The sequence below is a fragment of the Saccopteryx bilineata genome, chromosome 3 (genome assembly GCF_036850765.1).
Source record: "Saccopteryx bilineata isolate mSacBil1 chromosome 3, mSacBil1_pri_phased_curated, whole genome shotgun sequence".
NCBI lineage: Eukaryota > Metazoa > Chordata > Mammalia > Chiroptera > Emballonuridae > Saccopteryx > Saccopteryx bilineata.
Genome location: NC_089492.1, coordinates 289,465,696 through 289,490,473, shown reverse-complemented (window position 1 = coordinate 289,490,473; position 24,778 = coordinate 289,465,696). Strand labels below are relative to the sequence as shown.

Below are 24,778 nucleotides of genomic sequence, written 5' to 3'. Positions count from 1 at the left end.
GGTCTCCACAGTCCCAGTGGCACAGTGGCAGCCCCCACTCCGTTGGACGCCTTGGCGAGGAGGAAGGCCTGAAAGTTCAGTGACTGCTCCCTGCCTGGCAGACGTTCATAGCCCGGGGGGGGGGGGGGGGGGGGGGGGCGGGGAGGAATCAAGCCAATTCCAAAGGGTTAGAAAAACCCAAGCCAGTCTGCTGAGCACCACAGCGTGCATGGGGGGGGGGGGGCTGTTGCCACGGCAACCCTTGGCTTCCCAGCCCAACACATTGTCTGCGGGCCCAGCTGTTTGCTTACTCAGCTCCCAGCACTTCCAGATTGGACCTGCTGCCCCTGGCCTCCGAGTGTGCCTCCTTTCAGACTGCCCCTTTTCCTGGCAAAACCTTGGAAATCCCTCGCTCAGCACACCCTTTCTGCAGAGCCCCCCGTGCGTCACGTGGCTCCTTCCCCAACAGCACAGATGGCCCCCATATTTATTTTTGCCACTGTTCAGGTTGGGCAGGCCAGTTGTTTCCGCAGCCGGCAGCCCTGGGAATAGGACTAGAGCTGAGCTCACACCTGCTGGGTGGCTGGGAGGTGTTACAAGCACAGACCCTGGGGCTTTTTTTCCCTTTAATTTGAACTTCTCTGGGAGCAAAGTTTTACTTTTTCCCCTCTAATACACTCTCAAAGCCAGTCCAGAAAGGATACAGTATCTTCTCTCCACCTACACACTGGGGCCCAATCAGAAAAATGAAAACAAAGGACCCTTGCGTTCAACACCGAGGTGGGCTTCAGGCCTGCGCGGGGTCTTCCTGCTTCCCTGCCACTGCACCCCCTGCCGCTGACCCCTCCCACATTTTATTTTACCCGGTGTTTCTGCCATCGCCTTTCCTAAGCGCTGAGACGATTTCCTGCAGTAAAATAGTCTACATCTGTAATGAAATCACACCAATCAATTCACATTCTCAAAAACATTTAATGGCACAGAAAACGATGTTAAGTGAAAAGGGCTGGACAGAAAAACCACACATGGAGGACACCAACACTGTAAAAACAAAACACACGACTTAGAAAAACACCAGACAAGCCAGCACCACGGCATTACCAGAGACCAGCCCATTGGCCGTGATGGGCTCAAGGATCATCTTCTACATGTGTGAGCTGTTCAAGCTCAAAAGCATTACATACAGGCTTAGGAAAAGCTGCCAGGAATAGGAACTGTGGGACCCAGGGACCCTGGAGCTCTTTAGCTGGACCCTCAGCAAGAAGAATGGTTTTCAGGTGAACCTGCCCAGAGGTGGGACAGGTAAGACGGTTTCAGATTCCAGCATTTGACTTTCTGCTTTATTCCAGCATGACCGTGAACCATTTGATCCTGGTCCTGGCCCTCTAGGGCAGGGAACCCCAAACTTTTTACACAGGAGGCCAGTTCACTGTCCCTCAGACCGTTGGAGGGTTGGACTATAAAAAAAACTATGAACAAATCCCTATGCACACTGCACATATCTTATTTTAAAGTAAAAAAACAAAATGGGAACAAATACAATATTTAAAAAAAAGAACAAGTAAATTTAAATCAACAAACTGACCTGTATTTCAATGGGAACTGTGGGCCTGCTTTTGGCTAGTGAGATGTTCAATATGCTCCTCTCACTGACCACCAATGAAAGACGTGCCCCTTCCAGAAGTGCGGTGGGGGCCGGATAAATGGCCTCAGGAGGCCGCATGCAGCCCGCGGGCCATAGTTTGGGGACCCCTGCTCTAGGGGTTGGCTGTCTAACTGGAGATGGGAGCCCACTAAGTCATGGCTCCGCCTCTTACAGCCGAGCCTGTCACACTGCCACTGCGCAGGCGGGGATGCCAGGAAGCGCTTTCATCCTGTCCCAAAGTGGGCGCAGGTGCAGGTGCAGGTGCAGGTCTCTCTCACAACCACACTGCTTGTCAGCGGTCCAACCAGGGTGTGAACTCAGGGCTCCAACGCCCAAGCCTGCTGTCTAACCCACTACCCTGGGACACTCAAATCTAAGAAATAATTTCTACCAATCAATTTTTAAAAAATTCAACATTTGGTACAAAAGAAACCTTGTACCCATGTCACTTGGTCCCCATACCGTCAAAGGATCCCAGTGCAGGAGGCCAGGCTCTTTGCGTGGCTGGGCCCCTCTCCACCCCTGCTGTCCGCTCCCGCAAGCCTGTTCTAGATTCTGATTTCCTGAAAATCATAATCCAAAGCACCTGAAAAGGGCCAGCTACTGTCCCTCGTCCCTTCCACCAGTCCTGTTTCCGGACCGGGGCCGCAGAAGGCACACCAATTCTTACCCCCAGGCCTAACGGGACAGGAGGGAAAAACTGAACTGCTTCTGTTTGTAAGATAAAATGAGCCCTAGAATTAAAAAATTTTGTCATTTACTTTCATCGCCATCTTTTCTGGAGAAGAAACTTTCAAATAACTGTAAGGAATCACAAAATTGGTGACTCAGGAGTTCCACATTCTAAGTCACATATTTCTTTAATTTTCTTGAAATAAGCATGCAGTTCTTTGAAAATGACAAAAGATTTAGAATAACTCCAATGCAGACCCATTCTTGCTCTTGAACCACAACAGACTGTAGAAATAACAAGCCCAAACCATTGACACGGATAATCAAATGGCCACCCAAGGTCCAGGGCACAGCTGCCAGTCTTAGTCGACACAGAGCCCCATCACCAGGACCTCCGCCCCGCTGGAGAAAGGCCCATACAGGCTCTGCCGCCAACTCCAGATCTGGCCCTCTGACCTTGGCTGACAACTCCCTCTAGTGGCGACATTAGTTTCCTTCCCAGATGGGGACAGGAAATGCAGCTTTAACCCCCAGCAGGTTAGGCTAACAGGTAGCCTGAAGGTGAGGAAAAGGCAAGTGACAGGGAAAGGGCTGCACTTTTATTCTGAGACTTGCTGCTAACAACCTACGGTGAATATTATTATAAAGAGACAAGGAACCAGGGAAGGGGGCAAAAAGCTGGCAGTGGCAGATTGTCTCAAAACTCTTTGCAAGGCCAAGACAGAAGGACATGTACAAGGTCAACTTAAATACAAATACAAGGCAACTAAGCAGTTAGACCTTCACTGGTCTCTAGAACATGAACATTCACTCTGGGGTGAGGAGGCGGCCTGTGAGAACCACACGCTGTGGGTCTGAGATGCTGAGTACTTCAAGACGGTGATCATCAGTAATGTAAAATCGGATGTTAAAACTTGCACCCTCCTTCACCAGAACCGGCCAGGAGGCTGAAATGCGGATACCAGCGTGAACTGCTGCCTCAGTAAGCACCTCAGCACAGAAATGGCACGCCTGTGCACCAAAACCACTCCAACCCTGGAGGATACGGAATCCTAACCACCAGGAAGAAGAGGAAGAGCAGATTCCCATCGTTTTCCCCTAAAGCCAGCTGGGAGAGTGGCGGCACCGCCAGCTTCCTCCAGCCCAGGAGAAAGTGCTCTTGGCGCAGAACTGACCAGATATACAAGTTCAGGCCCAGCCACCAAAGGCAGGAGGGGCCTTTCTCGCGAGAGCTGCTTTTTGCCCCGGGCTTCTCTTCAGTCTCAGATGAGAAGTCAATTGGGACAAACCTAGGTCCAGACTTTCATTTGTTAAACCTGGATGAAAATTAAAGACTAAACAAGATCTTTTAACACCTGGCCCACGGGAATGAGAGAGAAGCTGGATAGCATCACACAGATCAGGGAGGCTGCAACCAGCCCCAGGCAGACCTCAGCAGAGGGTCCCCGGCCCCCGGCCACCATGGGGCAAGGGCCACAGTGCGTGTCCGCGTCGCGTCCTGTTATGCTTGGACCCTGCCTGCCTTACCCCTTGGTACATTTTTGTGGCCCTAGTCTCCCTCTTTTCATCCAGATTTCAACCACCAGGTGCTTGAAGAACTTTTGTAGGAATCAACCATATTCTTTGTGTCAATGGCGTACTCTTTTTCCTGCTGCTTTAAATCACACAGGATGAACCAAACTGCGGACCAGGGCGAAACTGGGTCACGTAGCTCTAAGAAGGGACTGAAGTGTGCTACAAACTCCCATGAGCTGTGCAGGACACACTGTTCCGTAGGGCGCCCTGGCAGCAGACGTCAGGCTGCAAAGTCAAGCTTCCTTCACTTGTGAAGCGGTCCTTCCCTTATTAAAAACATCAGTTTGATTTTCGGTAGAATTTAGCTTTTGGGTGTTGTTTCTCTTTCTCTTTAGGCGTTGCCTCAGTTTCTCTTGCTCCGATCTCCTCTGATGATCCAGGAATGCCAAGATTATAATCTGTCGTGACGTAAGGGATCATCCCCTCGTGCCCATGCTGCAATGGAAACAGAGAGGCTGCGTGGACACACCCCCAACCCGCCCAGTCTGTCTCTGCAGGAGACAGGGCTGAAAGCGGGCCTTAGTGCGGTCCACTTCCCTGTCCCTCACGGGGCCCCGGACGGCTGGGCTCAGGCACAGGAGACGCCTCCTTCTGGTCAGCTCCAGACACCTCCACCAGCACATGTGGGAAGTGTGGGCGTCTCCCTCTCACACCAGCAGGGAAGAAGGAGAGGAACAGCCAGGCCACGCACAGGCTCTGCAATTGGCTCTGGGGCCACAGAGACGCCTTTGGCCAGCACGACCTTTCTGTGAGTGCACCTGAGGCCCACCTTCTTGCCCCAGGAGGGGGATCCTGGGGAGGCCGTGCTGCCCCTCCCCCTGCTGCCCCAGGAGGGGGATTCCGGGGAGGCCACCGTTGCCCCCTTCCCCCACTGCACCTCCTGGCAGATGGCTCTCCCCTAGGACTCCTGGCCATGAGCAAGGGAGGTCAGGCCCTGCCTCAGGCCTCGGGATCCTGCAGCCTCAATGTTGTGTAAGTGTCCCCAACAATAACCTGCCTAATGACTCTGACTCTGCTGGGCCCACGGCCTTGCTCCTCCAGTGTGGCCCTGGGGACCACGCTCACCTGGTTCTTGAGGACACACCGTGGGATAGAAATGGCTCCTACAAGCAGGCAGTTCACGGTCCTCAGCTCCTCTGGAGGCACGGGCGTGAGGATGTGGAACAGCCTCTTCTCCATGTCGATCCCCCGACACACTCCTGGAGGACACACAAAATATACCAAATCCCCCTTTCCGAGAGCTCTCCAACCTCCCTGCCACGCCGAACTACAAAAAACTCTTGTAATATAAGTTTCGATTTCAACGGGGTTTTACTTTGAAAATACAAAGCAGTAAGAGATGGAGTGAGTGTGGAAAGACTTGATATACTTCTCGCTCAGCTGTGGGGCACCCAAGTGGTCATCACACCAGAGTCCTGTCCCTCCTACCTCCGGCACACACAGGTGAGAGGTGGGCGGGGGGGGGGGGGGCACAGAAAAGACTCAACTTTTCCCACCACCAGTTCCTTCATGGTCTGGGCAAAGTGACACCATTTCTCTGGAAACGCTTTTTTGTTTTTAATTTTTATTTTATTTTCTTATTATTATTACTATTTTTTTACAGAGACAGGGTCAGAGAGAGGGATAGACAGGGACAGACAGACAGGAACGAACAGATGAGAAGCATCAATTATTAGTTTTTCGTTGCGCATTGCAACACCTTAGTTGTTCATTGATTGCTTTCTCATATGTGCCTTGACCATGGGCCTTCAGCAGACCAAGTAACCTCTTGCTTGAGCCAGTGACCTTGGGTCCAAGCTGGTGAGTTTTTGCTCAAACCAGATGAGCCTGCGCTCAAGCTGGCGACCTCGGGGTCTCGAACCTGGGTCCTCGGCATCCCAGTCTGATGCTCTATCCACTGCACCACCGCCTGGTCAGGCTGGAAACGCTTTTAAGTACAGTATTGTTAAGTCAGAAATTTATAATTATTTAAGAGTTTTGCTAATTTTAGGTCACTGTCCAGAAACATTCACCAACATTTATTGACCTCATGAGTCCTGAAGGTCCATTTGAAGGACCCAAGTGAACAGGAGTGTGGGATGGAAGAAGGGGATGTGGGGAGAACATCAGGACCTCAGTTTTGGACTAAGACCTAGATGCCAGGGAGCTGTCCAGCAGAGAGGTGCACGGGGAGCTTGGGCCTGCAACTTAGATGCACGATGGGGCTGGACAGATCCTATGGGAAGTCAGCATAAAGATGGACTTCAAGGTTCTGGCCGGTTGGCTCAGTGGAAAGAATGTCAGCCAGGCATATGGACGTCCTGGTTTCCCGATCCCCAGTCAGGGAAGAAGAGAAGTGACCTTCTGCTTCTCTTCCCCTCCCTCTCCCCCTTCTCTCCCTCTTCTCCTCTTGTAACCAGTGGCTCAATTGGTTTGAGTGTCGGCCCTAGGCACTGAAGATGAGTCCATTGGGCCAAGTATCAGCCTCAGGCATTAAAGACAACTTGGTTGATTCAAACATCAGCCCGTAATGGGCAGAACATTGACCCCAGATGGGGGCTGCCGGGTGGATCCCAGTTGGGGCACAAGCGGAAGTCTGTCCATCTCCCCTCCTCTCACTCAAAAAAAAAAAAAAAAGATGGACTTCAAGCCCCAGCAGTCGGTGAGATGGTGGGAAAACATGCCAAGTGAGAAGGAAGCTCAGGAACCCCAGATTTAGGGGAGCGGCAGGAGCAGAGAGAGAGCTGCTTCCTTCCTGCCCTCCAGCCCGAGGCCCACTATGCCGAGAGAGAGAGAGAGAGAGAGAGAGAGAGAGAGACGCTCTCGGACCCCTGGGGCCGGCAGCTACCCGGTCAAGACCAGCTATCAACAGCCAAAGAAGTGGGTAAATTTATAGACACATTTCTCTCTCACTCACCAAACCCCAAACAATCACAGATTGGAGTCTGGGCGAGCAGGATAGGTCCATTCACATATCCTCTGACATCATCCAGGATCTTGCAGAGGCCGACCCAGCTGGCATTCAGAGCATACAGGATATGGGTAGGCGCGACATCAGCGTGAATAACCCGGAGGGCGACGGCATTGAAAGGGACCTAGAAAACAAACGTGCGTCTTTCTCTAGAAATTCTTTATTATTGTTCAATTTTTTAGATGACACTGGTAAATAAAATTACATAGGTTTCAAGTATACAATTCTATGATAAGTAATCTATCATTGTGTGTTCACTACCCTAAGTCAGATTTTCTTCCGTAACCATATAAATAACCCCCTTTAATACCCTACCTCCTTCTATTAATTCTAACTGAAAACTACTTTTAATTTTTATCAGCTGACTAGCCTGCTAGCTAAAGTTATGTCTGCCAAACTGTCTACCAAAAAGTATCTGGACAGAATGGAAACACCAACCAGCATGTGCTCAGAGTTTTACTGCTTTACTATAGAGAACCTATGAAATTTACACCAAGTTCTGTGTACCATTGCTATGTGCTAGAAATCTAAACTTAATACCTGGAACTTTCTTGTCTAAAGGGACACACAAAACACAAGTTTATAGATATCCTACAGGAGTTAACAGTCACAGGTGACTGTGAAGACCCCATTCAGACGCCTCTACTGCAAGAAAGTCAAATTACATCAGTGAGAAAAGCTGCAGCTCACTTCCTATGTAACATATTGAATTAAGCCTGACCAGGCAGTGGCGCAGTGGATAGAGCATCAGCCTGTGAGGCTGAGGACCCAGTTTCAAAACTCCAAGATCGCCAGCTCGAGCAAGGGGTCAATCCCTCCGCTGGAGTCCCCCGTCAAGGCACATATGAGAAAGCAATCAATGAACAACTAAGGTGTCACAACGAAGAATCGATGCTTTTCATCTCTCTCCCTTCCTGCCTGTCTCTCACTAAAAAGAAAACGCTGCTTGTTTATTCTCCCACCACCTGTAATCCTAATATTAAGGTGGTTTCTTCCCAGAATAATTCTTAGAGCTTGGATTCCAAGATGCAAATACTTTGGTGCTAGATATGACTTTGGACAGCAACATGCCAAGCTCTAAGGATACTCGCTGGCGGCCAGGTGCCACCATTCTACTAGGTTGGTACCATCTCCATGCTGCAGATGACAAACAGAGTCACACATGGCTCAGAAGTGAAAGTTCTGGAACCAGACTGCTGGGTTCAATCCCACAGTCAGCTCTGGGGCTAGGCAGACACCGTTAACCAGCACGAGGGCTGTGCCCAGCACCACACCGCACCACACGGCATTAAGAGCATGGACCCTGGAGGCGGACTGCCCGGGTCTGAGGCCAGCTCTGCCCCTTCTGCTGGAAGACAAAGCCTCCCACCTGCAGAATGAGAACAGTCACCGAACCGACACGGGAGGATGGTTCTGAGGATGAAACGAGAGAAGAGCTGTACAACAGAAGAGTGCTCAGCACACAGGAACCCACAGAAGTATTCGCTAGGTACAGCTGATGCCCGCACAAGTTCAGGTCCTACCTGGTAGGGTGTCAGACCATTCAGGGGCTGCAGTGGTTTTGGCGCCGCGGGCTGCAGCTGGCCAAGGTAAGCTAACACAGCCAAGTCACGGAAAACTCTGTTATGTGACTCTCTGAAAAGGAAATCGGCAGGAGGTGAGCAGGGACTTCCCCCTACAGGCCCACCCCCACTCAGAAACAGTACACTTGTCACTATGCAGCTCACATTCACGCCTGAGTCTCTGCACAGCCCGCCTTTCTATAAAGCCCGGGGAAGACGCGAAGCGGCAAGACACCTTCACATCGCAGCTCCTGGTGACCTGAGCTGGAGACCTCGCTGGCTGCTGCACCCGGGACACTGCTGACTCTCCTTCATGCATTACAGCTGAGCAAGAGCTCCGATGTCTTAGAGGACTTTCTGCTCTTGGGAACTGAGGACAGCCCGGGCCTAGGTAGCTCAGTTGGTTAGTGCTTCGTCCCAATATGTCAAAGTTGCAAGTTCAACCCCTGAGCAGGGATGCAACCAGGGAATGCACCAGTAAGTGCAGTAATGAACTGACATCCCTCTCAGAAATCCATTTTAAAAAAATTAAAAAAAAAAAAAAAAGGAATTGAGGACAGGCCTTGATAAACTGAAAAACAACTTAACCCTTCAGCCATGATAGTTTCTTTACCTATTTCTTGGAGTTTTTCTAAAGGCAAAGTCCGTCTGGACGCAGATCAGCTGATGTCCAGTAAAGGACACTGGACTCTCCTTGTCCTCGTCGCCAAACTCCAGACTGTCTGCAAACTCTGGCAGAAGGAAGCCCCTGTTTCTGACCTTGGACTTGCTCCTCGTGTACAGGCCGTCGGTGTCGTCCACGTAGTCAGGGGTGAGATTCGGCATGAACTTAGAGCGGCCGGAGCTGAGCTGGACCACGTGGCTGGGAGACAGCAGGCGGATCAGATCCACGAGCAGCAGAAGCCCTTCATCTGCGAGGAAGGGGACAACATGGGCTGAGTGTTCCCACGGGAAACCGGGCCGCTTATTCCCAGACAGAGCAATCATCAACCAGAAGGATCACCTAAACACGGGCTCCGGACAGTGCCTACAGCCACGAGCTGACTCCCACGTCCGTCCCTTGCTGCTGGACATTCCTCTGAGGGCTTACCTGTCACCCAGCCCATTGTGTTGACGATAAGAGGAGCCTCTCTCTTGTAGGAGCCGAAGACGTACTTTATGATCTCAATGTAATTCTCATAGTTGCTTTTACAAGAAGATTTCCCAAAATAGACCATTTTCTGTGGTGTCCGCTGGTGGGTGAAAGGTGGTCCTGAGAGAGAGATAAAAGTGACAAATCCATGACTACTTACAAGGTGGCGAGGTCAGCCATCACCGCTGACAAAGATCCTTAGGAAACATGAGACCATCCTACCACCAGGAACAGACAGACGTGTTCCCACTTCCGGAACTCTAAGTTTCATATTAATATAAAGACATGCTCACTGTCCCCTGAACAATTAGCCCCAATTATGTCCTAATAAGACCATTCATTCAATAAACATTTACACCTATTACATGCTGGACTCATTCATCCTTGTAGGGCTGACGTTCTGGTAAAGGAGCGATGAATAACAACAGCAATCTCTTGTCAGAATACAGCACTACGTTTTAGGCGTGTTACATATAGTCTTTAATTTCTGTAAAAACCCCATGAAGTATGTAGTATCATCACCCTCGTTTTCACAGACGAGGAAACGGAGAGAGATGGACTGGACCAAGGTCACACATCCAGCAGGTATGTATCGGCTGGGCTTGCACTCAGGCAGCAGAGTCCCCTCTGGAGCTCACACTCCCTAATCACATCACCAGTCTGATCAGCCCGGGCCACTGTGCACGTCCTCTGGCTGCAGCCAGGCCAGAGTGCTCAGCGGCCGGGTGCCCAGGATCTTGTGACCACATAGTAGGCAGGGCGAAGGTCTTGGTCAATGTGGCTGGGGCAAGGCCACCAGGACAGAACTAGTGAGACTCCCCTCAGGTTGTGATCCACGGCTGAGAAAGTGGTCCATGTGATCAAGGCGTTGAACACACACAAAGGGACTGAGCAACAACGTATAGACACTGAGAATAACCACAGCCAGGGTTCTTACATCAAAGAAGGGACTTGCAAACAAGGAAGGGGAATGGCTTAACGAGAGCAAGCCCTGGGTGTCAGAGCGAGTGGAACAATCGATGCAAATGCATAAATCTTTTTTTGTTTTTTTTGTATTTTTCTGAAGTTGGAAACAGGGAGGCAGTCAGACAGACTCCTGCATGAGCCTGACCAGGATCCACCAGGCATGCCCACCAGGGGGCGATGCTCTGCCCATCTGGGGCGTTGCTCTGTTGCAACCAGAGCCATTCTAGCGCCTGAGGCAGAGGCCATAGAGCAGGGGTCCCCAAACTACGGCCCGCGGCCACATGCGGCCCCCTGAGGCCATTTATCCAGCCCCCACCGCACTTTCGGAAGGGGCACCTTTCATTGGTGGTCAGTGAGAGGAGCATAGTTCCCATTGAAATACTGGTCAGTTTGTTGATTTAAATTTACTTGTTCTTTATTTTAAATGTTATATTTGTTCCCGTTTTGTTTTTTTACTTTAAAATAAGATATGTGCAGTGTGCATAGGGATTTGTTCATAGTTTTTTTTTTATAGTCCAGCCCTCCAATGGTCTGAGGGACAGTGAACTGGCCCCCTGTGTAAAAAGTTTGGGGACCCCTGCCATAGAGCCATCCTCAGTGCCCAGGCCAACTTTGCTCCAATGGAGCCTTGGCTGCGGGAGGGGAGGAGAGAGACAGAGAGGAAGGAGAGGGGGAGGGGTGGAGAAGCAGATGGGCGCTTCTCCTGTGTCCCCTGGCCAGGAATAGAACCTGGGACTTCTGCACGCCAGGCCAACGCTCTTACTACCACTGAGCCAACCAACCAGGGGCACAAATCTTAATAAACAGGAGACACAGGTGTGTGTGCATGCACATATGCATCCACTTAAACATACAGCAAATCCTCAGGTTATAGCAGTTCCATTCCTATCAGTGACGTAACCCGAATTTTGGTGTAAGTTGAAACACACCCTAACCTAACACAAACAGAACACTTGCACTTTTAACAGTCCAAAATGGTGTACTGGGTGCTGCCAACTCCCTCACTCATACTGCGTTACAGCATATTCTTCTACTGTGTGCAAGCAAACTAATTCGCCCCCATAGTCCGTAAGTATGACGCTAATGGGCGTAAGCCAAAACACTCGCTTCTCATTTTTTTAAAAGTTTTTACGGGAGTGAGCATTGTAAACTCGAAATGTCGTATGTCTAGACTGTTGTAACCCAAGAACCCCCTGTATATGGCGTGTGCAGTTTCACACATGCATGCATTTCCTGGCTCTGCCTACCAAAGGGCTCTGTCCACCTAAGGAGGCGAGCGAGCAGTGATGGCACCCAGGAGGAAAGAGCACACCTGGTCACAGCTGGAGTGGAATTCCTGGCCAAAGCACGCTCAGCCAAGCAAGCACAGCGAACATGAGGCTAACGTCTCTGTCACAGGATGTCCAGTCTGATCAGCCTGGGCCACTGTGCACGTCCTCTGGCTGCAGCCAAGGTCTAGTCACTAGAGACAGTCTATATGTACTCTCCAAAACTGCCATCATCACAAAAGGCAGCAATGTGGGAGGAACTAACTGTTCCAGACTGAAGGGCACTAAAGCTGTGTAACGACATACCGGGCCCACACAGATGACTGGGACAATGGACGAAACTTAAGTAAGAGTACTGGAGCAACATTACTGCCCTGTTCTGGGTGGTTGTGGTACGGTTATGTACTATCTTTGTTTGTAGAAATACCCATTGAAATATTAAGGAGCTGTCCGGCCTGAACCAACTCTGAACTTCCTAGAAAGACTGTAATTGCCTGGCCTGTGGTGGCACAGTGGACAGAGTCAACCTGGAATGCTGAGGTCGCCGGATTAAAACCCTGGACTTGCCGTCAAGGCACATATGACAAGCAATCCATGAACTACAGTGAAGCAACTATGAGCTGATACTTCTCACTCCCCACTTCCCCATTTCTTCCTGTACAATCAATAAATAAAAATTTTTTTTTCATTTTTTATTTTTCTGAAGTTGGAAACAGGAAGGCAGTCAGACAGACTCCCACATGCGCGGGACCGGGATCCACCAGGCATGCCCACCAGGGGGCGATGCTCTGCCCATCTGGGGCATTGCTCTGTTGCAACCAGAGCCATCCTCAGCGCCTGGGCCAACTTTGCTCCAATGGAGCCTTGGCTGCAGGAGGGGAAGAGAGAGACAGAGAGGAAGGAGAGGGGGAGGGGTGGAGAAGCAGGTGGGGCGCCTCTCCTGTGTGCCCTGGCTGGGAATCAAACCCGGGACTCCTGCACGCCAGGCCGATGCTCTACCACTGAACCAACCAGCCAGGGCCTATATAAAATCTTAAAATGATAAAAGTTGGATCCTTTCCTTAAATCATACAGAGAAATTTATTCAAAAACGGATTCAATCAGAGACAACAGACCAAAACCACAAATCATGCAGCTGAAGCGAGCGCAGAGAGGACCCTGACCTCCAGCTGCATCCGGGACCAAAGTCGCCCCCCCCCCCAGAACCAAAGAACTGAGCCACGTTGGAACCTGACAATGGAACCTTTTCAGAAGCAAAGGGTCCACTGTCCAGAAAGATGTGGTGCTAAAGCCCCTCGCCACAAATGGCAAGTTCCTCAAATTAAAACTTGCCCCTGCACTGGCTGGGCAGCTCAGTTGGTTAAAGCATCATCCCAATACACCAAGGTGATGGATTCAATCCCCAGTCAGGGCACATACAAGTGTCAACCAATGAATGCATAAAGATGATCAGAGGCCCTGGCCAGTTGGTTGAGTGGTAGAGCGTCAGCCTGGCGTGCAGGAGTCCCGGGTACGATTCCCGGCCAGGGCACACAGGAGAGGCGCCCATCTGCTTCTCCACCCCTCCCCCTCTCCTTCCTTTCTGTCTCTCTCTTCCCCTCCTGCAGCCCAGGCTCCATTGGAGCAAAGTTGGCCTGGGAGCTGGGGATGGCTCTATGGCCTCTGCCTCAGGGGCTAGAATGGCTCTGATTGCAGCAGAGTGACGCCCCAGACGGGCAGAGCATCGCCCCCTGGTGGGCATGCCTGGTGGATCCCGGTCCGGCACATGTGGGAGTCTGTCTGACTGCCTCCCTGTTTCCAACTTCAGAAAAATACAAAAAAAAAAAAAAAAAAAAAGATGATCAGAAAATCGATGCTTCTCTCCCTCTAAAATCAATAAAAAAAATTGTCCCACCAGAGTTTTCGCACACTTGTTCCCCTTAACCCACTGAAATCCTGGACCGGGGAGGCTGATTTAAGCTTCCTCTCTGGTCACTTGTGTGGCTGCCTGAGAAGTAAACGTTTCTCTTTGCGGGAGGACTGGAAGGCTGGAGATCAAAGACCTAAATATTAGAGCTAAAACTTACAAACGTCATAGAAGAGAACAATACAGAAAACCCTTAGGACACTGGGTTTAGCACAATTTCAGAGATATGTCACAAATAGCATAAAAGTAATATAAGAAAAATCAGAAGGCCCTGGCCGGGTACCTCAGTTAGTTAGAGAACACTGTCCTGAAACACCACGGTTGCAGGTTCAAGCCCTAGTCAGGGCACACACAAGAATCAACCAGTGACTGCATGGGTAAGGGAACAACAAATCAATGTTTCTCTCTCCTCCTTCATTTCTCTGAAAGTTATAAAAAATAAATAAATAAGAATCCCTGGAGGAAAAAAAGATCCCTAAAATTACATGGTTTACATCATTATACAGTGTTAAGATGTTACTATTAAAGTGGGGTTTTTTTTAATTTTTTTATTTTATTGACTTTAGAAAGAAGGAAAAGGGAGAGGCAGAGAGAAAGGGGGGCGGGGAGAGGGGTAGGAAGCAGCAATTTGTAGTAGTTACTTTTCATACCTGCCTTGACCAGGAAAGCCCGAGGTTTTAAACCAGCAACCTGTGTTGCAGGTCAGTGCTTTATCCACTGCGCCAGTACAGATCAGGCTGTAAAGTTGTGTTTCTATTGATAGTTTACATATAATAAAATGGATAATAATTCTATTTACTAAAATGGAATCCTGGAAAGTGTCACAGTTTGTTTTTTAATTTCTGGAGGCTGGAGAAAGTTACAGGAAGACCATGAGTCTGGTAGAGGGAGCTTCACATTTATATCTTATAATATTATATTCTGAGTTTTTTTGGGTTTTTTTTGTTTGTTTGTATTTTTCTGAAGTGAGAAGCGGGGAGGCACTCAGACAGACTCCCGCATGCACCCGACCAGGATCCACCCAGCATGCCCATCTGGGGCATTGCTCCGTTGCAACTGGAGCCATTCTAGAGCCTAAGGTGGAGGCCAAGGAGCCATCCTCAGTGCCCGGGCCAACTTTGCTCCAATGGAGCTTTGGCTGAGGGAGGGGAAGAGAGAGACAGTAAGAAAGGAGAGGGGGCCTGACCAGGTGATAGCGTAGTGGATAGAGCATTGGACTGGGATGCGGAAGACCCAGGTTTGAGACCCCAAGGTCACCAGCTTGAGCGCAAACTCATCTGGCTTGAGCAAAAAAAAAGCTCACCAGCTTGGACCCAAAGTTGATGGCTTGAGCAAGGGGTTACTCCATCTGCTGAAGGCCTGCGGTCAAGGCACATATGAGAAAGCAATCAATAAACAACTAAGCCTGACCTGCAGTGGCACAGTGGGTAAAAGTGTCAACCTAGAATGCTGAGGTCGCAGGTTCAAAACCCCAGGCTTGCCTATCAAGGCACATATGGGAGTTGATGCTTTCTTTTTTCTTTTTTTTTTTTTAATTTTTATTTATTTATTCATTTTACAGAGGAGAGGGAGAGAGAGAGAGAGAGGAGAGACAGAGAGAGAGATGAGGGGGAGGAACTGGAAGCATCAACTCCCATATGTGCCTTGACCAGGCAAGCCCAAGGTTTTTTTTGAACCGGCGACCTCAGCATTTCCAGGTCGACGCTTTATCCACTGCGCCACCACAGGTCAGGCGGGAGTTGATGCTTTCTGCTCCTCCCACCCCTTCTCTCTCTCTCTGTCTCCTCTCTCAAAAAAATGAATACACAAAATCTAAAAAGAAAAAAAAAGATCTACCAGAAGACATTTAAAAAATAAAGTCTTAAAAAACAAAACAAACAAACAATAAAAAATAAAAATAAAAAAAATAAACTAAGGTGTCAAAACAAATAACTGATGATTGATGCTTCTCATCTCTCTCTGTTCCTGTCTGTCTGTCCCTATCTATCCCTCTCTCTGATTCTCTGTCTCTGTATAAGAAAACAATAATAATAAATAAATAAAATTTAAGGAAGGAGAGGGGGAGGGGTGGAGAAGCAGATGGGCGCCTCTCCTGTGTGCCCTGGCCGGGATCGAACCCAAGACTTCCACACACCAGGCCCACGCTCCATGACTGAGCCAACCGGCCAGGGCCTATTCTCTTGAGTTTTTGTAAGATAGCATTACTCTCGTATTTTTATAACACCAAGACATTTAAGAAATATGTAATACATACCTAGTACTGGTTCTGTAATATTAAGTAAAGAAATGCAACCTGGAGGAGTAAACTCTGTCTGTCCAAGATCACATTCCAAATAGTCAACACAGGAAATACTGAAAATTTAAAAGAAAATCTTGACTAGCATTACAATGTTGAAAGGATAAAACAGATCTTAAATATTTTATGTACGACTGAGTGGAACAACAAATGAATGCTTCCTTTCCCCCTCCCCACTCTCTCTAAAAATCAATAAAAATTCAGCCCTGGTGGGACAGCTGGGTTGGCTGGAGCATTGTCCCAGAGCACAGAGGTTGCCAGTTTGATTCCCCGGTTAGGGAACATACAGGAGCAGTCTGATGTTCCTGTCTCTCTCGCTCGCTCTCTCTCTCTTTCTCTGTCTCTCATTCCCTCTTTCCTTGCCTCTCTTTTATTTTTATTTATTTTATTTTTTTTTTCATTTTTCCTAAGCTGGAAACGGGGAGGCAGTCAGACAGACTCCTGCATGCGCCTAACCAGGATCCACCCGGCATGCCGACCAGGGGGCGATGCCCTGCTCCTCTGGGGCGTCGCTCTGTTGCATCCAGAGCCATTCTAGCGCCTGAGGCAGAGGCCACAGAGCCATCCCCAGCGCCCGGGCCATCTTTGCTCCAATGGAGCCTGGGCTGCGGGAGGGGAAGAGAAAGACAGAAAGGAAGGAGAGGGGGAGGGGTGGAGAAGCAAATGGGCGCCTCTCCTGTGTGCCCTGGCCGGGAATCGAACCCGGGACTCCTGCACGCCAGGCTGACGCTCTACTGCTGAGCCAACCGACCAGGGCCTCCTTGCCTCTCTTTTAAAAAAAAAGATTTTATGTGATACAGTCATAATTCATCCTAGACAGACTGGTCAGTGGAATGCTCAATTCATATTCAAAACAAAACAAAACAAAACTTGTAGAGGCCCTGACCATTGGCTCAACTGTAGAACGTCAGCCTGGTGTGTGGAAGTCCCAGGTTAGATTCCCAATCTGGGCACACAGAAGTGACCAACTGCTTCTCAATGCCCCGCCCTACACCTGTAGCCAGGGCTCGATTGGTTAGAGCTGGTTGGCCTTGGGTGCTAAGGATGGCTCTGGGCAGTCTCTGCCTCAGATGCTAAAATAGCTCCGTTGCTGAGCAACAGAGCAACACCCAAGATGGGTAGAGCATCGCCCCCTAGTGGGCCTGCCAAGTAAATCCCTGTCAGGGAGCATGTGGGAATCTGTGTCTCTGCCTCCCCTGCTCTCACTTAAAAAAAAAAAAGTAGAGAACATGTGATGGGGTCACAGTGTCCGTTCATAACGTGGTACAATTTGATCTTACCCTAAATCTTACCTTTAAAAGACAGCAGAATTTACCCCTACTCTGAATCTCTGGGTATGGACAAAGACACATTCTGAGACCAAGTGACCCCTCCTACAAGCTCACTGACAAGCAAGATCAGTACACCCAGGACACTGTCACCTTACTCCAGAACACAGTAGAACAGCCCACATCATCATTCAACTGAGTTGCTTGGTAGTTATAAATAATCCCTTCCTAGAAGTCAAGAGGCATTCCTACCCAGTTTCTTAAATCAAAACTCCTACTTCATGCCCCAAATCTAACAAGTCAAAACAAAACAAACAAAAAAACCCACTTACCTATTTAACAACTGGTTAATCAGGTATCTATTAAATGTTGACTTTCCAACGTCCTGAGCTCCACAAACCAGAATGACAGAGCAGCCGTCTACTTCCTCTGGAGATGAGACAAACAGCGACCCTAGCATTAGCCTCCTTCTTTTTTTTTTAGCCATCTTCTTTAGGAGTCTAATCATACCCAGGAATCCTCTGAGACTCTAGCAGAAAACACTCCAATTTATCAACCTGTCACTTACCACAAGAGACACTGACTAACTCTTCCAAGGCAGAAAGGAAACTTTCAGTTAAACGCAGCCCGTTTTTTTTCTTCTCTTTTCTGATGCCAATAGACCTCAGGGCGAAATACTCAGAGCCAATCTGGAAAGTGGGGCTCTGAAATTAACAATGCAAACTTTTAGGAAAGGTGAAAACAAATGCACCCTTTCTTCCCTTCAGTTCTAAATTTATAAGCCTCATCCGGCTGTACGCTACAAAAGATAAATTTGACGCCTCCTTTTCTCACCCCCACCACATCCAACACTTCAGCAAGGCTTGTCAGTTGTCTGCCTAGTCACCCAAAGTCTGTTTTCAAGCATGTATGTATGAGTGGCCATCAGCTCTGCAGGACATCCAGAGAAACAGAGAATGTGTGGAAATTGAAAAGTGACTGCCAAAAGAAAAATGCAGAAGATCCCAGTCACAGGGCAGCCTTGCGACTTGAAATAGTCAAGCCAACACCCCAAAACAAAGCAAAAAAGACCAGGAATATGCAGAGTTGAAAGGATGTGGAAGGCAGGCCCATGAAGTCCAACAGCACTCTGGCAGAAGTGCCCAGACAAGGCAGGAAAACCACCTGAGGGAAGGAGAAGGCACGTGAGACATTCACGGAATAAGGCCACTGTGTGGAAGAGGATCAAGGAAGAAACCCACCCAGGATCACAACTCACTGACTCCCAAAATAAAGATGTCACAAAGGGAATGGGAGTCCATCCGCCGGGAATAGGAATTAAGACTTCCTATCATGGCCTGACCTGTGGTGGCGCAGTGGATAAAGCGTCAACCTGGAAATGCTGAGGTTGCTGGTTCGAAATGCTGGGCTTGCCTGGTCAAGGCACATATGGGAGTTGATGCTTACTGCTCCTCCCCCCCTTCTCTCTCCCTCTCTCTCCCTTCCTAAAATGAATAAATAAAAAAAATTAAAATAAATAAAAAAAAGACTTTCTATCAGCAACTCTGGAGTCCAAAAAACAATGGAGCAGGCATCACTGACCACACCTTCTGTCTCAGGGAGCCCAGTTCTCAGGCACGCCTCGGTGCTCAGACCTCGAACCTGGTTTCTACCTGTATCAACTCCCTCGGTGCTACTGTCCCACCTCGAGGCCTTTGGAACCCTCTTCGGCTGAAGGTTCCCAAATTTACATTTCCAACCTCTTCTCTGAACTCGACTCTCAACATTTAACAGGCATCCCAAGGTCCACACGTCTACATCCCCTCCTGTAGTTCATCCCGGTTAATAGCAACTGCAAAGCCTGGTTTGTCCTGGATTCTTCCTCAGACCTCCCCATCCAGTCTGTCTAACAATCTTTTTTTTTTTTTTTTTTTACAGAGACAGAGCGAGAGTCAGAGAGAGGGACAGACAGACAGTAACACAGAAAGATGAGAAACATCAATCATCAGTTTTTCGTTGTGGCACTTTAGTTGCTCATTGATTGCTTTCTCATAAGTGCCTTGACCGTGGGGCTACAGCAGACTGAGTAACCCTTTGCTCAAGCCAGCAACCCTGGGTCCAAGCTGGTGAGCTTTGCTCAAACCAGATGAGCCCACGCTCAAGCTGGTGACCTCGGGGTCTTGAAACTGGGTCCTTCGCATCCCAGTCCGACGCTCTATCCACTGCACCACCGCCTGGTCAGGCTGTCTAACAATCTTACTGAATGGATTCAATTTATTAGCCCATGGGAGGCAATTATAGTAACAACCTGACTTTAAAAATTAGTAACACAGCCAGCAAAACATATATGTGAGAAAAGGGAGAGATGGGAAAAAGTGTAAGTACATCTAAATTGTTCATGATTTAGAGAAAACTTAACACTGTCTGAGGTTAATAAGTCAAGATACAAAGATAACCATTTAAAAACAAAATGCCACCTGACCAGGTGGTGGTGCAGCGGATAGTGCGTTGGACCCCAGGTTCGAGACCCTGAGGTCGCCAGCTTGAGTATGGGCTCATATGGTTTGAGCAAAGCTCACCAGTTTGGACCCAGGGTTGCTGGCTTGAGCAAGGGGTCATTTGGTCTGCTGTAGCCCCACGGTCAAGGCACATATTAGAAAGCAATCAATAAACAACTAAAGTGCCACAACGAAAAACTAATGATTGATGCTTCTCATCTCTCTCCTTCCCTGTCTGTCTGTCCTTATCTTTCCCTCTCTCTGACTCTTAATCTGTCTCTGGAAAAAAAAAATTAAAATTAAAAAAAAAAAAGCCAAAGGCATATAATGAAATGATGGCTCTTCTGAGGAATGAAACCAAGGGGGGGGGGGGTAAGAGACAGTTTTCATGATACACCTTTCTATACAGACTATTGTTACTGTACACATGTATTACAACCTATAGGACATCCAGCACAAGACAGTCTGATTTTTGAAGGGGACACCCCACACAGTCACTGCATGTCACCGTTTTGGTGAAAAGAATTAGCAAAACTCTGAACAAAAACTGGTTTACCTCTTGCAGGAAAACATTAGATAAACCTGGGTGGCTGTTTATGAAGTTTACGGTGGAGGTTTTCAGATTTTCCAGCATCACGATGGAACACAGAGGAGAAAAATTCTTCATCAACCATCTTCTGTCATCTGTAAAGAGAAAACTAAACTACCTTACAAAGAATAACTCCATTAAACTCCATGCCCCTTAGGATAACCAGTTCCTCGACTGAACTGTAAACTTTTTGAGGGTAGGAATCAAGTTTGAGTCTCTTTCAGGAGGCCACCCTGCATAATAGAATCACATCTGGGCTGAGAAGTCAGTTCAGGTTTGCTACTGACTCCCTGGGTGACCTTGGGCAACTTTTCTCATCTGTAAAACAGTGAAACGGCTTCCTTCTCAGGACCTCTGTGAGGGTTTAAAAAGATAGTCAAGTGCACACTGTCCAGGCCAGTGGTTGGCAAACCAGGGCTCGCGAGCCACATGTGACCTAATAGCATGCGACCTTTTTAGCAAAGGCCAGCTTAGGAGCACCCTAATTAAGTTAATAACAATGTACCTACTTGTATAGTTTAAGTTTAAAAAATTTGGCTCTCAAAATAAATTTTTTTTTTAATTATTTTTATTTATTTATTCATTTTAGAGAAGAGAGAGAGAGAGAGAAGAGGGGAGGAGCAGGAAGCATCAACTCCCATACGTGCCTTGACTGGGCAAGCCCAGGGTTTCGAACCAGCAACCTCAGCATTCCAGGTCAATGCCTGATCCACTGCGCCACCACAGGTCAGGCCAAAAGAAATTTCAATCGCTGTACTGTTGATATTTGGCTCTGTTGGCTAGTGAGTTTGCCGACCACTGGTCTAGGCCATAGTACACATCTAAAGGTTATTAGCCTTAGTATATAGTGCATCGTCTCAGTAAATTATCCCGTTCTTTTCTTCATTACCCTGGTTAAGATGAGCTTTGAGCAAGGTTCGGGCTTCCTTCTTCATCTCCCTCTTGCTCTTCTCAGGCAACGAGTAAGGAACTGCGTTGATAGTGAGGCGAGAGTGGGTGTAGGTAGAGAAGACGTCTTGAGGAGGCTGGCCTTGGCTAATGGTAAAACCAAACACCTGCACCTGGCCATACAGGCAAGTCAGCCGGCAAATCCCGCTAAAAGTAAAACCCTAGCCAGCCGGGAAAAGAAAAGAAAGGAAGTAACAACATTACAGATCCTGTTAGTAATGACTGAAATCTTCTAAAACCTTAATTGCTATTCACATATCAAAAAATGACAGGTTTCGCCTGACCGGGTGGTGGCACAGTGGATAGAGCGTCGGACTGGGATGCATAGGACCCAGGTTCGAGACCCCGAGGTCGCCAGCTTGAGCGCAGGCTCATCTGGCTTGAGCAAAAAGCCCACCAGCTTGAACCCAAGGTCACTGGCTCCAGCAAGGGGTCACTCGGTCTGCTGAAGGCCCACGGTCAAGGCACATACGAGAAAGCAATCAATGAACAACTAAGGTGTTGCAACGTGCAATGAAAAACTAATGATTGATGCTTCTCATCTCTCTCCGTTCCTGTCTGTCTGTCCCTGTCTATCCCTCTCTCTGACTCACTCTCTGTCTCTGTAAAAAATAAAAAAATTTTTAAAAAAAATTAAAAAAAAAAAAAGACAGGTTTCTAAATAAGAGAATACATTGTCTTAAAGACTCTAAGGACTATCAGGTACTTAATACGCTTCTGACATAGGCCCTGGACGGTTGGTTCAGTGGTAGAGTGTCGGCCTGGCATGCGGAGGTCCCGGGTTCAATTCCCGGCCAGGGCACACAGGAGAAGCGCCCATCTGCTTCTTCACCCCTCCCCCTCTCCTTCCTCTCTGTCTCTCTCTTCCCCTCCCGCAGAGAGGCTCCATTGGAGCAAGGATGGCCCGGGCGCTGGGGATGGCTCCTTGGCCTCTGCCCCAGGCGCTGGAGTGGCTCTGGTCGCAACAGAGTGACTCCCGGAGGGGCAGAGCACCGCCCCCTGGTGGGCGTGCCAGGTGGATCCTGGACGAGCGCATGCGGGAGTCTGTCTCTCCTCGTTTCCAGCTTCAGAAAAATACAAAAAAATAAAAATAAAAAAAATAAAATAAAATGCTTCTGACATAATATCAGCTACAGACACATGAAAAACAAGGGGGGGGGGGCACGACACACTCTGCTGTTCTCATGGCTCCCCATCCTGCCCACTGCCTACCAAGTCTCTGCGTTCCTGAGTTTTCTCTTCCCTCCTGCCCTGGAGAGAGACCTCCCAGACCAGGAGCCCTGCAATCAGGCTGCTGATTGGGGTTCAGATCCTAGCTCTGCCGTGTTCCTTTTGGCAAGATACCTAAGCTAAACCTCCGTTCCTTCCTCTGTAAACACAGTAATAGCGGTAATGACTCCACGAGAGCTGGGACTATTAAATGGACTCATACACCCAAAACACTTGAACACTTTTTATTACTCAGCACCCAGCAAATGCAATGTTACTATAATCACTACTGTTAAAGTCTGAAGGCCTAGATAAGCCTCGGCAGAGTGCTTCTTAGCCTCTGCTCGGCACCATCGACAAGAAAACTCAAGGAGGGGACACAGTCTCCCCCACCGGGGCCGCGTCTCCGCCCTCCCTCTCTGTCCTCCGGGCTCTCGGGGCGACTCACCCGCTCCACCGGCAGCAGCAGCACACCGCGACCCGGGCCGGCCGGCCGCAGTGGCGGGATGGGGAGGCCCGCGGAGAAACCCTGGACAGGGTCTTCGTCGGAAGTCGGGCTCGTCGGAGGGCTGGGGGGCCGGCTGGGGGCCGCTGTCTTGGGCCTCACGACCGCAGCCGCGCGCGGCGCCGGGCAGCCGCCCTCCCGCCAGTCCGCACCGGCCGCTTGGGCCTGCAGCAGCCGCCGCCGCAGGCGCCTTCGGCCGCACCACCGCAGGATCCGGAGCCGGCAGCGGGGCCGGCGGCTGAGGATGAGCTGAGGCCGGGCCTTGCGGGCCCGCGTCCACGAGGGACGTAAGGGACCCCGCTTTTGCAGCGGGACTGTGTCCGCCATGCTGGCCGCCAATGCGGGCGGCGCGAAACTCTCGCGAGATCTCGTCGCTCCTCCCCTCGGCCGGTCAAGAGACCCGGGAGCCGCGGGCGCCCTCTGCCGGCAGTCTCGGCAGCGCACCCGATCCTCGGCTGCTTCCTCGAAGGCTCCCCGTAGGCCTGCGTGGGGGGGTTCCGGGGGCGGTCCCACTGATTGTATTTACATTATGCAAAAGTACACCCGGCGGCGTAGAGAGGGAACGCCGGATACCTGACCCCAAGTCCTAGGCTACCTCTCTGGAAATCCACCTGGGATAATTTTTTTTTTTTTTCCTGCAGAAATAGCTCCTGGATTGATAGTGTAAATAAAACCCGTCTATTTTCATACGGTGTTTGCCTGTATTTGTCTTTGGGCTGGCCTGACCAGGTGGTGGTGCAGTGGATAGAGCATCGGACTGGGATGCGGAAGGACCCAGGTTCGAGACCCCGAGGTCGCCAGCTTGAGCGATGGCTCATGTGGTTTGAGCAAAGCTCACCAGCTTGGACCCAAGGTCGCTGGCTCCAGCAAGGGGTTACTCTGTCTGCTGAAGGCCCGTGGTCAAGGCACATATGAGAAAGCAATCAATGAACAACTAAGAAGTCACAACGAAAAACTAATAATTGATGCTTCTCATCTCTCTCCATTCCTGTCTGTCTGTCCCTGTCTATCTCTGCCTCTGTAAAAATAAATAAATAAATAAAAATTAGTGTCTTTGGGCTGAAGGGAAGCAACCCTGGATAACCAGGCAAAATCACGGTGAGTCACTCAGAATTTGTGAAAGAAAACAGGATTAGCAGGAAGGGAAGTCATCTCAGAGCTCTGTCTCTTTCACTAAACTCAGGCCCAGAGGAAAGTTCTAAAAACTGGCAGCTCTTGTCTGGCCTGTGGTGGTTGCTGTGGATAGAGCCTAGACCTGGAGCACTGAGATCATCAGTTCGAAACCCTTGGTTTGCCAGGTCTCAAGGTACATATGACAAGCAACCAATACACAGCAAAAGTGAAGCATCTATGAGTTAATATTTCTCATCCCCTCCCTCCCCCATAAAATCAATAAATAAAATCTTTTATTTTATCTTTTTTATTAAGCAAGACGCTGGGAGGCAGAGACACAGACACCCACATGGTTTCCACCCAGCAAACTCCCTAGAGGGCAATGCTCTGCCCATCTAGGGCTGTTGCTCCATAACCAAGCTATTTCAGCCCTTGAAGCAAGGCCATGGACCCATCCTCAGTGCCTGGGGCCAAGTTGCTCAACAATGGAGCCATAGCTGTGGGGGAAGGAGGAGCAGGGAGAGGCAGGGAGGGAGAGAAGGGGGAGAGGTGGAAAAGCAGATGGGCGCTTCTCTTGTGTGCCTGGATCCAGAATTGAACTGGGGACATCCACACGCCAGTTGGATGTTGGCTCAGACACTCTACCGCTGAGCCAACCAGCTAGAGCTTCAATAAATAAAATCTTAAAGCAAAAAAAAAAAACCTGGCAGCTCTTGAT

The 24,778-nt window shown here is 49.3% G+C and overlaps 1 protein-coding gene across 1 annotated transcript; it reads right to left on the bottom strand.

Annotated features, from left to right (window-relative positions):
* Positions 1-931: 931 nt before the first annotated feature.
* NOL9 (nucleolar protein 9) lies at positions 932-23,291 on the bottom strand. Its single transcript, XM_066270578.1, has 12 exons — positions 22,891-23,291; positions 21,175-21,394; positions 20,253-20,380; positions 17,788-17,923; positions 17,552-17,648; positions 15,910-16,007; positions 9,474-9,635; positions 8,997-9,294; positions 8,345-8,456; positions 6,768-6,945; positions 4,937-5,070; positions 932-4,306 (listed from the first exon to the last, which is right to left on the bottom strand). The coding sequence occupies exons 1-12, from the start codon at positions 23,272-23,274 to the stop codon at positions 4,151-4,153; spliced, it is 2,103 nt and encodes a 700-aa protein (XP_066126675.1). The 5' UTR covers positions 23,275-23,291; the 3' UTR covers positions 932-4,150.
* Between the last annotated feature and the right edge of the window lie 1,487 nt (positions 23,292-24,778).

Coding starts and splice junctions, on each gene's coding strand:
- NOL9 (XM_066270578.1), bottom strand. CDS start 23,274: ATGGCGGACACAGTCCCGCTGCAAAAGCGGGGTCCCTTACGTCCCTCG. Junction 8,457..8,996: donor AGAAAAACTCCAAGAAATAG/GTAAAGAAACTA, acceptor TTTCCTTTTCAG/AGAGTCACATAACAGAGTTT. Junction 4,307..4,936: donor GGTGTGTCCTCAAGAACCAG/GTGAGCGTGGTC, acceptor TTTCCATTGCAG/CATGGGCACGAGGGGATGAT.